This window comes from Dromaius novaehollandiae, chromosome 25 (assembly GCF_036370855.1).
Source record: "Dromaius novaehollandiae isolate bDroNov1 chromosome 25, bDroNov1.hap1, whole genome shotgun sequence".
Lineage (NCBI taxonomy): Eukaryota > Metazoa > Chordata > Aves > Casuariiformes > Dromaiidae > Dromaius > Dromaius novaehollandiae.
Window position 1 is genome coordinate 2,709,242 of NC_088122.1, and position 14,939 is coordinate 2,724,180.

At 36.6% G+C, this 14,939-nt stretch overlaps 1 protein-coding gene across 9 annotated transcripts in view; it reads left to right on the forward strand.

The window, feature by feature from the left end:
• The window catches only part of EPS15L1 (epidermal growth factor receptor pathway substrate 15 like 1), a 46,274-nt gene that overhangs the window by 17,169 nt on the left and 14,166 nt on the right, over positions 1 to 14,939 (forward strand). For 7 of the 9 annotated variants that reach the window (XM_064497379.1, XM_064497386.1, XM_064497380.1 and 4 more), the window contains 7 exons: positions 128 to 292; positions 2,470 to 2,596; positions 2,720 to 2,770; positions 3,180 to 3,316; positions 4,392 to 4,452; positions 4,811 to 4,893; positions 6,328 to 6,460. In XM_064497379.1, the coding sequence (XP_064353449.1) occupies positions 128 to 292; positions 2,470 to 2,596; positions 2,720 to 2,770; positions 3,180 to 3,316; positions 4,392 to 4,452; positions 4,811 to 4,893; positions 6,328 to 6,460 (757 nt within the window). The remainder of the gene's footprint in view (positions 1 to 127; positions 293 to 2,469; positions 2,597 to 2,719; positions 2,771 to 3,179; positions 3,317 to 4,391; positions 4,453 to 4,810; positions 4,894 to 6,327; positions 6,461 to 14,939) is intronic. The other 2 variants (XM_064497381.1, XM_064497385.1) reach the window with 1 other exon arrangement.

A 14,939-nucleotide genomic window follows, 5' to 3' on the forward strand; every position in this document is an offset into this window, starting at 1 on the left:
TTAGATGAAACGATTCTCTACATATTGAATATGCGAAGTAACCAATTCAGTAATAGCTGCATGCTTCTGTTGTATGAGAATGACTGTTATTGAAAGAGTAACATACCAAATGTTTTTCTCTGCTTAGGCAAGAAGTAAACTTTCTCAACTTCAAGAGAGTCATCAAGAAGTCAATAAGAGTATAGAACAATATAATGAAGCTCTCAATGGGATTCACGGTGGTAGCCTGACGAATCTAGCAGACATAAGTGAAGGCCTTGCACAGACGGAAAGAAGCAATTATGGAGCTATGGTAAAAATTTTATACTGTTATTCAGTGTTTTTTGGCAATATTTAGGTTTGTAAGTTAAACCTAATCAGAAATTAAGTTATTTGTTTAGTTGGCTTTTGTGACATTAACAAGTACTACGATGCCTGCATCCAGTCTCTGGTGCTAGGCCAGGCAAAGATTTTAATGCTGATGGAAAACTGATTTTTAGGCTTTCAGTTAGGTTTTGTGCTACAAAGGGCTTGCCTAGGTAACTTTAGCGGTACAGATATGAAAGCAAACTGTAATTATGTAGGCAAAAAAAAGAGAGGTAATGTTCACCCTTGATTTGTAGCTTGTCAAATCTTTAATCTGAAAAAGTAGGTATGACTTTATTTTAAAATCTAGTGGTTTTTTTTTTTTCTTGCAAGTTCTCCAGTTTACCAAGGTAACAACTTCCCTTGCTGTAAACTTCCCTTTAATCATGTGTGTCTTTCTCATTTCCAAAACAAGCTATAAAAATTTCTGCTTTGCAATGAGCTATGTGTATTACACATTTTAGTAGAAAAACACATTCCCTCCCCGGAATAATACATAGATACTTGTCTTCTCCTAAGATAGTTCCAGCATCATTTATCTCATTTATTATGTTTTCTTTAATTCTGTGTTTTTCCTGATTTATAAGATACTTCAGATTCTTAAAGATTTTTCCCATCAGTTTCTTTTGGGTATCTGTTGTTTGATTTGGATATTTAATAACTTAAACTCTAGTTTTTTTACATTGTTATGCCTATTTCTTCAATTTAAAGATAAAAGTTGCATACTTACTTGCTTCTACTTGCACATCTACTTGATGCCTCCTTGTTAGGAGAGGTGTTTTCCAGAGTCCTTGTAAGTACACTTTAGGTTTAGTATGGAAGAAAAAATACGTGTATAGTATATTAATAAGTATTCAGAAGGCACGCCGCCTTTGTGCCTTGCTTTACGCTTTCTGTGTATAAACAAAATGCACACAAGAAAGAAGAGCGTAAACTAAGAACAATAATGCTGTCATTGAGATGTGGTCTTAAAACTCTCTTGAGCACTTAGTTTTTGTACTTGCATGGCTAGTGTTATGTTTAATTTCCAGTGGAAATTTCCAGAATGTTTCTCTTGCATGTAAAACCTAAGTATCATTTACTGGAAGAAAACTCCAGTGTATGTTCATAGTAAACTTTTTAAAGCTCTGTGTCCCTTTCCTGTTTCTTAATTCTTCCTTCCTCTTCCCTTTTTTTTTTTGCTGTTTTGAGAAGTGTTAATGAAAACTTCTTCTTTTATGCCCTGTGAAGGGAGGACAGAAATCCTTTCTCTTTCTTGAGCTGGAGGCAGTATCAGTAGGGTGGTTGGTATTAAATATTTGTTATATTAGAGTTGAAAGGCTTTAATTTTAAATGGAGCTCTGTTGTACAGGGTCTCTGTGCATAAATGGCTACAGTGGCAAGAACTGAGTTGAGGGAAGATACTCCAAACAGATGAAAGACAGGGATATGAGATATAACCAAATGAATGTGGTAAAGTTACGTAGTTCTAGTTTGCTACTTATTCACCCTGGCTTGTTTTGTAATTTGACAAAGCTGTAGGTTGGTCTCTGCTGACAGCCTCTGTATCATCAAAGTGTTGGGAAACTGCCTTGACCGAGGGTGCCACTCTTCCTGCCACATAGTGGTATTGCCACATAGTGCTCTGTAACGTGAAATCACTGCTTGGAGCTGTGAGCTCATTAATGAGTTAACAAGAAGCAATCTTGGTTTCTTGGTTATGACTTCTCAGTAGTAATTTCTTGTATTTATAGTCTAAAAAAAGGATTTTTAGATCCTTTTCTTTCAAAGATCTTTCTCACCTGAAGTTGATCTGTTTAAAAAAAAAAAAAAAACAAAAAGATAGTGGTTTTATTTCCCTTCCCCCACCCCATTTTTGAGGACCAAATATGTTCGTATCAGGAACAGTTTAATCTTTCATTGTGGTCTGTACGTACTTCTTGATGTTCTGTGGCCTCAGGTTATGTATTTCTTTCTGCTCTGTGTTTTACTTCTGCCTAGAAGCTACTTATTCAGAAAGTTTTTTAGGAGGACCTTTTTAAGATTGTTAAACAGGAACAAGATACTGTAGAACTTCTGCTGAATGGATAATTTAGCATTTTGATTGTGGCAAGTTGCTGTAATGTTTCTCCTCTTTATTTTTAGGATGATCCATTTAAGAATAAAGCCTTGATGTTTACCAATAATGCACAAGAACTGCATACAGACCCATTCCAATCAGAAGATCCTTTCAAATCTGATCCATTTAAAGGAGCAGACCCTTTCAAAGGCAGTAAGTGACCAATGACTTACCTAAAACTTTGAAGACCAGTTGTTCAATAAATGATATTTTCACAAACTTTTATCATCTTGCTAAACAGTGGATGAAACAAATAATGTTTTCTGTTCTGCGTAGGTGACCCATTCCAGCATGATCCTTTTGCAGAACAACCACCTGCTCCAGCAGGTAATAGCCCTTCTGATGACAGGATAGAGGAGATGCACAATTTGTAGCCAAACACAAAGATGTGTTTCAAAGTTTCCTTGGCTTCAGATTTTTGATTTGCATTACGGAGTTTAGTAATCTGACAGTGTGTGCATTCAGGATCAGTATGTTCAAAAATACGCATGTAACTTTATTAGGTGAAGTCCTTAACCTTGTCATTTACTTAATATAAGCATATACCTGTTGCAAGTTAGTTAATACCCTGTTTAAAGAGGTTTCTAGTAGTTTATCAATATTATTTATTTATTTATTTTAAGAACAAATACTTCAGTGAGAACAAGGTCAAATGTAGAATGGTTCCTTATGCACATTTTTTGTTGCTTAACTTATAAAGTGTTACATATTATTTACCTTTTAATACTCCTTCTAGATCCATTTGGAGGCGATCCATTTAAGGAAAGTGACCCATTTCGTACTTCAGCCCCTGAGGATTTCTTCAAGAAGCAGGTGAAGAGTGACCCATTTACCTCAGATCCATTCACAAAACCCCCCACTTTACCCTCAAAGGTCAGTAATTTTTAAATATGCACATAATAGAATTTCTGCTATTTGCAATTTCATTGTTTGAAAGCTAAAACGAAAGAAATATCACTAAGTACCTTTTTTCTAATTGATGCAACTAATTTTATTCTTAAAATTACGTATGGATTACTAAGGTGATCAGCCGTACTTTCCAGTTCCATTCTAAAGATGTATGTTCACTATGAAAGATGCAGTTAGATGGATTTCCCCCTGCCCTCCCCCCCCCAGTGGCAATTTCAGCCCATCGACATCCACTCATTCATGCCGTTACCTCCATTCCATTTGGTGTTTCTATTTGTGCGGTCTCATAGTGAATCAGATTGAGGAACTGATGTGGCTAAAGGATTACTAAGCCACCAAGAGAAAATTGAGTCAACACAGTGGAAGAACTGCACTGAACACATCTGTCAAATGTATGCTCACAGTTCTTAAGCTGTACTTACATGTATTTTAGGATTATTTTTTGTTTCTTTGTTTTTCTTTGTAACAAATCCTTCCCTCATTCTTATGGAATTTATTGACTGTTGCCACCGAGGTGTTAGCACAGTATACTAGTATCAGTCAGTGGGAGGTCAGTTTAAGTCTTGCAGTATAGGTGTACATTTAGGTGAGGGCAGACTTTCCAAGCTGAATAGCAACTATAAACACCTTCTGTTTAAAGAAAAGTTTTGGGTATACAGTATCTTTGAGTTATTAATGATGTAAATGCCTAACTTGAATATTCAGTCTCTGTTGATTAAAAACTGAAAACTTGTGGGTGTGATTCCTTACTTTGCCTTGGTAACTAGTATCGGCTGTATTTCACTGTGATATTCTTTTCACTTGAATCTGTTTTTATTTGTAGATAGTTGGTTGTATTCATTCTTTGCTATCAATAACCAAATGCACTAATAATACATATTTTGTATGTTCGGTTGACTTTATCCTATTACATGTCCACTGAGTAGAGTGGTCTGAAACTGGAAATAATTTGTCCTAAAGCAAGGGATTTTGATACGCATAAAAAGACAAGTGCACAATGCAGCAGAACAGTAACTAGATATCTGTTCTTCTTATTTAGCCTGACCCTTTTGAAAGCAGCGATCCTTTTACGTCTTCCAGTATCTCTTCAAAAGGCCCAGGTAAGAGGAATAATTTTTGTGGCAAAGATGAATAAGTGGGTATCTCTTTATGAAAGAAGAATCAGTTGTTGAAGTTCAGAATAAAGAAAGCGTATTGTAAACTGGTAGAAAAATATCATCATTGTGATCTTATTATGAAGAATAAACCTCCTACACCATATACTTCACTGGTTTTTTTTTCCAAGCTAGTAGTAGAAAAACTATTGTTTTGCAGAATTCTCTCTTAAATTTGCGTGCCAGGGCAAAATAGAGGTAGTTTTTAATCATCTGCCTGGTGTTACACTTTATTGGCAATAGGTGGTTCTTCATAATTCTTAGGTATTATTTTAAATAAAATGTTTTTTTCTGTCTTTTTCAGATCCATTTGGAACATTAGATCCCTTTGGAAGTGGTGCTTTCAGTAGCAGTGAGGGATTTGCAGACTTCAGTCAGATGTCAAAGGTAAATGTCAAATGTCAGATGTCAAAAGTAAAAGACTGTAATTTTTCAGGTGACAACCCATGTCTGATATTTTTATTACAGTCATGGTCTCACCAGATATTTAGCAAAGCACTTTCTATCCATCTCAGGTCCAGCAGATTTTTAGTAAGTTTTAATAGGTCTTACCAAAACCAGTAGATTCAGGAGGGGGGAATCAGCTTTTCATACACATTTTCAAATATCAGAGGAGCAAAGCAAATAAATTCTAGTTTTTATTTGTCATAAGCAAAAGTAGTTGTATGAGAGATACTTCAGTGTCCAACCTTCCTCTAAGTCCTAAAGTCTACTTCTTTGTAACTACATCTCTCATGGTATCCTGACTTGTTCTCACTTCTCCCTGAGTACAGGGAACCAGAGAAGGATGGGAAAATTTCTCTCTTGACATTTTTGCAGCTCTTAACAGAATTGCTGTTTTCTTAGTTTCTTGATACAAACCAAGTATTTAAGGGCTTAATTGTACTTGAAATACCCTATCTACTCATCTGGATATTCTCAGTCTGTCATTAGTTTTCTAAGATGGGCTTTGGAATTTACAGTAAAGGTCAGCTGCCCAACCTTCTACACTTAGCCCTACAATGATACTTGAATATCGTATGGAAAATGTTAACTAGAAGATAGATTATAGTATCGCTTTGGCTGAACAGTCTTCCTGTAATATTTTCTAATTTTACTTGCTGGTTTGGGGTTTTTTTTCCCCCTCTCCACTAGGTGGCAATAGTCTTTACCAATATTGGTGATTTTTTGCTTCAATTAGAAGTTTTAGCAAAAGTCTGACTTTGAGCTTGAGCTTTGCCTTCAAAACTCCTTTTATTTCAGGATGATAAATTACTCTGCATGGCATAATTTTTAGTGCCTTTTTTAATCATTAGGAGAGTCCTTCACAAGAGCCAGCTAAATACAGGAAACATGTTAAAATATATATTTGGAGCTTTCCCTGAGCTTTTAGAAAAAGAAGACAAATAGGCATGTGTGACTTGGGAAAAGTTTGGAAAAAAAAAAGCTGTCCATTCTGCAGTCTGCCGTGTTTTCCTAATTGCTACTTTTGTTTCACAGTTCTGTTTATCATAGAATGAAGGCTACATTGTAGTATGACCATTCATTGCCAAATAATAAAAGATAGAGTTTTACTTCCTTTTATTTTTCTCACCAGTTTTTCTGTAGGAGTAGAAGCTCTAGAAGTACTTAACATGATGTAAGAGCATAAATACTTCTGAATGTTAATGAAATTCTGGCACCTCTGGCAGTGGGTGTTAGCCTGTCACATCACTGACATAATTCTGTAAATCTTTGTCCTTATTTTTTGGAGTTTTTGCTTTTGCTTGAGTTGCCTTTTAGCTTTCATGAAACCACAAATATTCCGCAATGTGCTTATTTCTTTTCTTTTTTCTCTTGTAGTCAGTAGCATCAGATCCCTTCACCTCCTCCTTTGGAGGAGTGGGTTTCTCGGATGACCCTTTCAAAAGTAAATCAGACACACCAGCATTACCACCGAAGAAAAATGTCCCTCCACGGCCCAAGCCACCCAGTGGTAAGGAGGTTTTCTTTTTTTAATAACCAGTTTCCCCCAGTTTACTATATGTTCTAGCTGTCAGTCTTTTATCTCATTATCTTATGTTTCATCAGTGGAGGGAAGTCTGAGATTATCAGTAAATGACATAAATTGCCAATAAAACATACTGGAACTCTTTAGCCTGGAAAAAAGATGATTAAGGAGGGATATGACATATCTGTAAAAATCACTTGTGGCAGGGAGAAATGGGGATCGGTTGTTCTGTCCCTTCCAAGTAGGCATGAAGTGAAATTAGTAAAGGCAGCTTCAAAGTAAACAAAAAGGGTACTTTTTTATACAGTGTACTAGACTTAGGATTTTTTGCCAGAGAATATGATGAATGCCAAAAATTCAAATGGGCTTAACCCCCCCCCCCCCCAAAAAAAAAAAAAAAAACCCTAGATGATCTTAGAAGAAAAAGCTATTGGGGTTATCAAAAGCCAGAGTACTCTCTCTGGTTCAGGAAGTCCCTGGAGTGTATGTTGCTGAAGGTCTGGAAGGTAATCTGAAGCATTGCTATACCCTTGCGTTGTTTTGATGTTTTTCCTTAGACATCTGCTACTAGACACTAACAAGAACAGGGTGCAGGGCTAGATAGACCTGTCCTGATCTGTCATGGTAAGACCGTTCTTGATGCGTTGCTGTGTTAATTAAATCTAAAACATTTTCTGAATACATAGTTTGTTTCTGCTTCAGATCCATTACTTTTGGAGATTCTTAAAGATGTATCTATCTCCTGAATTGGAAAATAAGGTCTCTTTTTAACAGGGATTCAGCTTCGGGTTCTTTTCCCTCCTAAGAGTTGATTCTCAAAACATTCAGATACCAGTGAAACTGTTTCAAGAACTGAAGCCACTTTAAAGCTGTTGGTTTCAAGTCTACTTTTAACAACTGTGGTATAGTTCGGTTAACGTTAGTGGTGAACGTTTAGCTAGCTCTCAAAAAAAAAAAAAAAAAAAAAAAGGAGAGAGAGAGAGATGGATTCTACAAATAGGCACATAATTTGCCCAGGAGATGTGTGGGTCAACATCTAGAATTTTCTGGTATCCACTGACAATGTTAGCAAGCATAATACAAAGGAACAGATCCAATATTAAAGCCTCTCTGTCTACAAATGTGGATCGCCTGTCTTTCTGCTGTTGCATTTTGGAGCAAAACATGCACCCTGCACCCATCCTGTTTATAACAGATATTGTTAATCTGTCTTGTTTTGCAAACCAGTTATGCTAGAGCTCCTTGGGCAACATGAAAAGTGCTTTCTATTGCACACATTTCCTGAGGATCTCATTAAGGTTTCAAACCTTGAAATTAGTTGATGAGGTTCTATGTAGGTGAGTATTGATGAAAACTGACCAGAAAATGGCCTAGGATTATAGGAAGGTTCTCAAAGCAGTCGGTTCCCTGCATGCTTTGTATAAATATATTCCATTATTGAGATACTAGACAGCCTTTAATAAGTTAAAGTAGATATATTATATAACTTTGACAAATAAATATCAACCAATAGGACACAAGTGAAAGAAGCAGAAATGCAACAGTGGAAGGTAATCTTCTTTGCCATTGAGAAGGCTGTTATTTTTCTTTCATTATTTGGTTTTCAGGGAAGTATCTAAGTGACCATCTTTTTAGGAAAAGTCTGCATAAAATAATTCAGTCTGTAAAGAGGCTCTGTAAAGTTGAATGAGTCAAACAAATACTAAATATACCTATATTATTTCTTTCATGTGGTTTCTTTCTGTTGCTCGAAACATGATTATTCCTGGCAGATACAGTGCAACACCAGCAGCAAAAATGGGGAATACGTGCCACAGGATAGACTGACCTACATGGGGGTTTTGGATTTATGTCTCCTTTCATTCCCTCTTTTGTACATACTGAAGAATTTTGGAGAACATTTAGCTTTAGTAGGTTGTTTTTAGTTTAGATGTGTGCACTCAGCCTTTTATTAGTCTTTTCAAAAATTTGTTTAAATGTGTACTTCTCCCTCTTAGTGAGAGAGACAGTATTCTTCAGGTTCCGCTGCTCTACCAAAAGCAAATGTTGTTATGATAAAATAGACTAAGGAGGAAACAAAGCAGGTTTTTTTAAAAGCAAATGAGCCTCATGTGCTTATGCAGTTATACTCCTCCCTTCCTTCCACACTAAAGCAATCTTCAGTGGTTACTTAAAGCATGAGAAATTACATAGTAATACACGGCGATGCTAGCAAGAGATACAAGTGTGTTTTAGAAATGGGAACACTGCTCAGAAAACAAACAACAGACAAGAAACTTCCGTTGTTTCTTACCTTTCTCATTGGTCTGCTTAATTAAAAAACAAGTATGAGATAAAGATCTTGCTGAAAGATGAATAAATGCCAGCTACTACCAGACAATTCCATACTTTGCCTTTCTATTCCCAGGTCATGTTCCTTTTAGTGTAACTGTTCGGCGGGTTTTGTTGTTGGGAGGATGGAGCATTTCAATATTGAAAAGTACTTCTGTGGCTTGCTTAAGTTTTGTTATTTGGTTACAATAGAGATCTAGTAAAAAAGCTTTAATTGTCATCGACGCCCTACGAAAAAGCGCTAGTTAATATTTTTGCAGGGATAAACTAAGACCTGTCTGATTTCCCAAAGTAGCTGTTGATAGGGGACACTAGCAAAATCTGCCGGGGGACTGCTCCTGGTTCAGTGCTTTTCAGCAGCCAACATTCATTAGGAGCTGTGTGACATGCAAGCGTTGTGTGATCCATCAGGGCATTGCAGGGTGTCCTAGCTGATCGGGACATGGCCAAAGTGTGCCACAGTTCCCTTCTTGCCCATGTGTCTGTGTTTTGTCCAGATAAATGAGCAGCTGTGCATCCGGTCTCACTTCTTGCTGAAGCACTTTAGACATAGCCTTTGTTTGCCTTTTGGTGAAAGTTGGATCAGAGGACCTTCAGATGTACCTGCAAAAACTGTAAGTGGGATGTGTACACCAGGTTAGCTGCCCTCATAGAAAGGCTTTGGAGGCAATCTTCGTGTAGTGCTTAGTGGAACCTTGTAATTCCAGACCTGCTTGTTGCTGGCTGCCTGTGAAGTGAAAGATTTTTATTTCTTTTTTTAGAGTTGGCGTTTGTTGTTTTGAAATCTTGATGGCAGCTATGACCTGATGACTATATTAGCAGGTACTTGTGTTCACAGCTGTCTGCTGTCTGTGGTTATTACTATCTGGTGAGTAGAGGCAAACACTCGTCATGTGGCATGGATTAGAAAACCCTTGAGATCCATATCTTTCCCTTCTCTAAAACTATGGTCATGAGTGGGGATGACAACCATGAGATTATGTCGTTGAAGATATATCTAAGGCTGAATCTCAGGCTTATGTGTGTTCTGCTCTTTATAAATCACTTTCCTCCTTTTTCTCTCTCTTCTTTTTGAACCGAAGCCTTCAAGATCTTTCTCATGTTTCTCAGTTTTAAACTGGTCCTTATTTGGTCCAAGACACATCTGCTATGCTGGTTTTTCTGACTAAATGTTCTACTGTGTTTTTTCAAGATAATGATTTAAGGAAAATTGAAGGACAATTAATGAATCAGTGAATAAAAACAGAATGACAAGGAAAAGGAGCTGTAGAAGTAGCAAGTATAGATACAGGCATCCATCAAAGCTTCAACATACCTGTATTACATGTAAAGATTTCAAAAATCAGTATCTTTTTCCCTTACCTAGTTTAGGATTCTTTTTAGGCTGAGGAAGATCAACTAAGAAAAGCTCTTTAGCTACTCTCCAGGGTTTTTTTCTCTCCAGGAATATATTCATAGCCTATGAAGTTCCTATGTTCAAGGTTTAGTACAGCTCCCCTGGGACTTTGCTCAAGTAATCTGATGTTCAGCAGGTGGTACTGAAGAACTTGAAGGTTTCTTCTGAGGGAAGTGAAAGGTTTCCTATATTTATCGATACTGTATTTTTAATAATGCTCAAAAGCACAAAAAAGTTACCCAGATATAAGCAGGCCTGTGCTTTGCATAGTGGGCTATGTATTTGTCTTGGAAAACAAGACAACATTAATTATTGCTTATATTAACAAAAAAAATAGTATCTTATCTCGACTTAACAAGTTAAACGTACCCGGTGAGAGGGATCTAAATCTTAGTATGTATTATTTTCTAAAATTGTTCTAAAATTTAGCTCAGGTTTTGTAGATATTTATAAATACACTCTATTTTCTGTCATAAAGAATTCTATGTAGCATTTAGCACTACTGAACTTCTGGTCACTTTGTATTTTTTTTATACTAGTTCCTCGTTTTTTTAGAGCTTTTGTGTAATTAAGAATAAAAAAGGCAGAAAGAGCTGATGCACTGAAACCTGTCAGTTAAAATGGCCTTTGTAGGTTCTCACAGATTAACAATCATGTTTTCTGCCATGAGCTGCAGATTGAAATCAGTCAGAGTTCACCGCTAACTAGTTTCTAGGTAAAAGTTGTTGATTGCAAAAAGAGAGAAACAGATTTTTTTTTCTTTTTTCTTTTTTCTTTTCTTTTTTTTTTTAAAGTACAGGAAGTTGCTGTGTGGGTGTCAGTGATTGGGTTATAAGTAAAATTCAATGCTCTAGTGCTTTGATCGTGGGACATACTGCATTTGCCCCACCCTTACCCACTTCCTTTAAATGCAGCACCATGCATTCCACATTGCGGTTATAACAGTACTGTTAACCAGTGATATTAGTGGAGGAACCTTCACCACTAACCAGTGTGTAACCTTCAACCTCTTCTAAATTTTTATTGCTTGCTTATAGTGGTTTTGACCTTTTTAACCTTGAAAGAATATAAAAGTCCTAAAATGCAGGAAGAAAATGTGCTTTTCAATTCAGTGTGCTTTCTTCTTGCAATGATTGCTTAATAAAAACAATTATTTTTTATCACTAGCTTTTTTTAAACCTGTGCAAGTTTTTTAATTTGTATTAAATATATTGTATATTAAGGACTGTAGAGGTGGGGGGAATTGCATTAGTAATGGACTTCCTCAGTGATAATGTACTTTCCCACATTTCTGTTTTCCTTTGGAATACCAATATATTGATGAATAGCAGAAAAAATACCGTATTATTTGGAATATTTAATTCATCTGTTGTAAAAAGGAATTACTAGATTTACCTAGCTGCTATGATGATATTGGAAAGTTGTTGTTATTCCAAATTGGTTGATTCATTGCATTTTATATTTAAATACCTTACGCAATGAGATTATCGAAAACCTTTGGCTTTATTTTTTGATCCATTTATTATTTATAGCTCTGATATATCTTGCAAACTGAATTTATTAATTGGCATTTCAGAAGTTAGTGGTTAACACCTCTGTCTTTGAGTTAAGGACTTCAATTCCGTTCTCACATTGTTATTGTGATTGATTGGTAGTATTTTTGAAGTGTCACAATATTGCAAAATGTCTTCAGAAGACAGATCTATTAATCAGCCAGCCTTAAATTAGGAAGTATGATTTTAATCCTTCAGAGATGCCTGGTTTATATAGAGTCCCAAAAGACCTCAGTGCCAGTACAAAGGTTTGTACAGCATTTAATTTGAGTGACTAGAAATTATTATAAAAAATAGCAGTGACATTATTGGTAATAAATAGAACAAACCAATGTGTTAGGTTTCAATGTTTTTATCAAAGCACAAATTGCCAAACTGCTGGAAGCGTTTTGCTGTTCCCAATGAAGTTAATAAAGGCCCCAACTGACTTTAGTAAAATCTGACTGATCATGTCCTATGTGAGCTTTTTTCTTTTTTTTTTTAACCTTGCCAGTTGGCAGATAAAGATAAATGGTATTTAGATCTGCTGATACTAAAAAAAAAAAAAAAAAAAGGGGGGGGGCAGTCTTTAGAATATAACTTAATGTTCTATAACACTAGTCTGGAAACTGTTTCAGCTGTGATGCATGTAGTAATCCATCATCTACAGAAAAAACAGTTCCCTTATTTTGGGTGAGGAAGCTTTGCCCTTTCATCACAAGTGTCACTTAAACAAGTGACACTTTAGCAAGTGGATTCTTCAGTGAATGGATACCTAGATAAGATACGCTAAGCAGGCACACTCATGCCAGGCTTACCGGACCAGGATTGTCCAGCTAGAAGCTTTTGAGCTAGAGTCAATCCATGGGATGTCTTCTGGACCCCTGAACCATTTTAGATGCTTTTAAGTACTGCTGTACCAAAGCAGATGCCTAGTGCTCTCAGCCAGCACTATGCTTGCACGAATCAGAAGGGCAGGGCAAGTGGCTCACAGAAAGCTGATGTTTGTACAGCCTTGCTCTGCCGCTCTCTTCCTTTGTATTTGATGCTTCCTCCTCCTTTATGTCGATCATAAATATAGTTCTTTTTCATTCGGGTCACTTCTCTAAATTTAAGACATTTTATGGTTTGACTGTTTTGACCATTTTGGCTTACTTTTTCATCTATAAAGGAGTAGAGAAGCCCTGTCAGCTCAGTTTGACAGCTCTCAGTGAGAAAAGGACAAAGCTTGAATCTTCACTGCTTCTGCAGTTGCACATACAAATGTTCTTAGCAGTGTTTGTGTGCCCATGCTGTGTCTTTGATATCTTAATTAAGCAGAAATGAAGACTTCACAGTTTGTTCAGTATCTTGGTTAAAAAACTTGCAAAACAAACCCTGAATGCTTTATGTTGTGTGCCTTTACTGAGTTCATTTCTCAAATGAAAATCATGCCACATGAATTCTTAAAGTGTTCAAACCAATCCCATTTGGGGGGGCATTCTCTTTGACCTGCACCATGTACAATGTCCCCAGGATACATATCTGCACAGAAATTTGCCCCATGTATTTAGTGAGATAATTTTAAGAAGAGGAAAGCCATGGTAGGTATGTTTAATCAGGAGCTAGGACTGAAAGAAAGAATTATATTAAGCAGTCAGTTTAACTAAAGAAAAGAAAAATGAAAGAATTCCCTTGCAGTTCAGCTTCTTTATTTGCCTGTGCATATTCAGGTCATATGGATCCATATTTTGGTGGTCTGGAGGAGAATGTAGAATAGTGTTGTTAATGCCTCGTTTGATCACAGAAGTGTTGTGTTTACTTCTAAGTGGCTGCAGCACATCTGCTTCCTTAGAGCTGCTCTGGTCCCCAAGGTTATACACGAGAAGCACAGTGCCTGCTCATCTTAATTTTCTCCTCATCTGCAGCTGAGAGTGAAAACTTCAGCCCCAAAGTTTGTGACTGACAGCAAAACTTTTTTTTTTTTTTTTTTTTTTTTTGCTCGTGACTTCTAGAAGACCTGACAGTTGTGTTAGAGTACAGGCATCCCTTGTTGTGTAGGATAAATGACTCATAGGTGGAGCACCTGCCCCAGCCACAAACTAAAAATTCCATTCACGCTTTGATTCTCTTGTTTGTGCTCATCTCTCACACGAAAGATATTTCAGTACTAATTGATGAAACAAGTTGTTGAGAATCTGTTTCAGAACAGATTGTTGATCTGAAGGCAACGATTTCTAGTCTAACCTCCTGTTTCCAGAAGTTTGTAGCTTGCAGAGTATTTCTCTTAAACTAAGGTTTTCAAAAATAACGGCTAGCTAAAGGCGAGAGTGCAAATATTAAGCAAAAAGAGGTTTTAGTTCTTTTTGAGTAGGAAAAATACTTCCTTCTGTTATTTAAAATACATGCTATGATTTTTCGTGTAAACAACTTTATAGGCAGAACAGTTGAGTTTGAAATACGATGTAGAAATAGCCATTGTTGAGGACAAATGCCTTCGGAGTATTCTGCAGAAAATTGGTTTTAGTTTAAGTAGCCTTGAAGCACATTTTGAAAACTGGTAATACTTTTTTCTATAAGCTCTTAAAGTCCACAGTCTTATTCTGCATCTATGGAAAAGCTGGGTAGTTTAACAGCACAGTGAAAAACATGCTGAGTAGGTTAGGAATGATGCATAAATCTGGTGAAGTTCTAAGACAGAGATTTGCTGGGAGGCAGCTCACATGCTGCACAGTCCCCAAAGTTTTCTAGAGTAACACTTCCTCTGGCAGATACTAGACAGGGGAGGTAGGAATCCTGGTATTAATTGCTCAGATATAATCCCAGGTATGGACTTCACTCATGCTACCACTGCTTATCCTGAGCAGTAAGACTCTGACTTCATAAGATGTGTTTTTTACTTTAGGAAGTTTCCTTGAAAGAACTACTTGTTCAGTGAAAGTTTAAAATTGTGTCATCTTAACTCTGCCGTACTTGTCTGTGAGCATGCATCATTATGCTACAGTCTTTAAATACCTGAAAACATGCTGTTTCTCGTAATGCAGAAAGATATTCTTCTGAGCAGAAAGTTAGGGTCATCCTTGAAACACGGAATCTAGTAAAAACTGTGAGTGTTTCACTTCATTGTTTCATTGTCAATATTTTATAACTCGATAAGACAATTTCTGTAATTGCAGCCTACCAGAAAGAGCTCTAGATCTCAACCCTAAAGTTTGCTGTGGGGTAT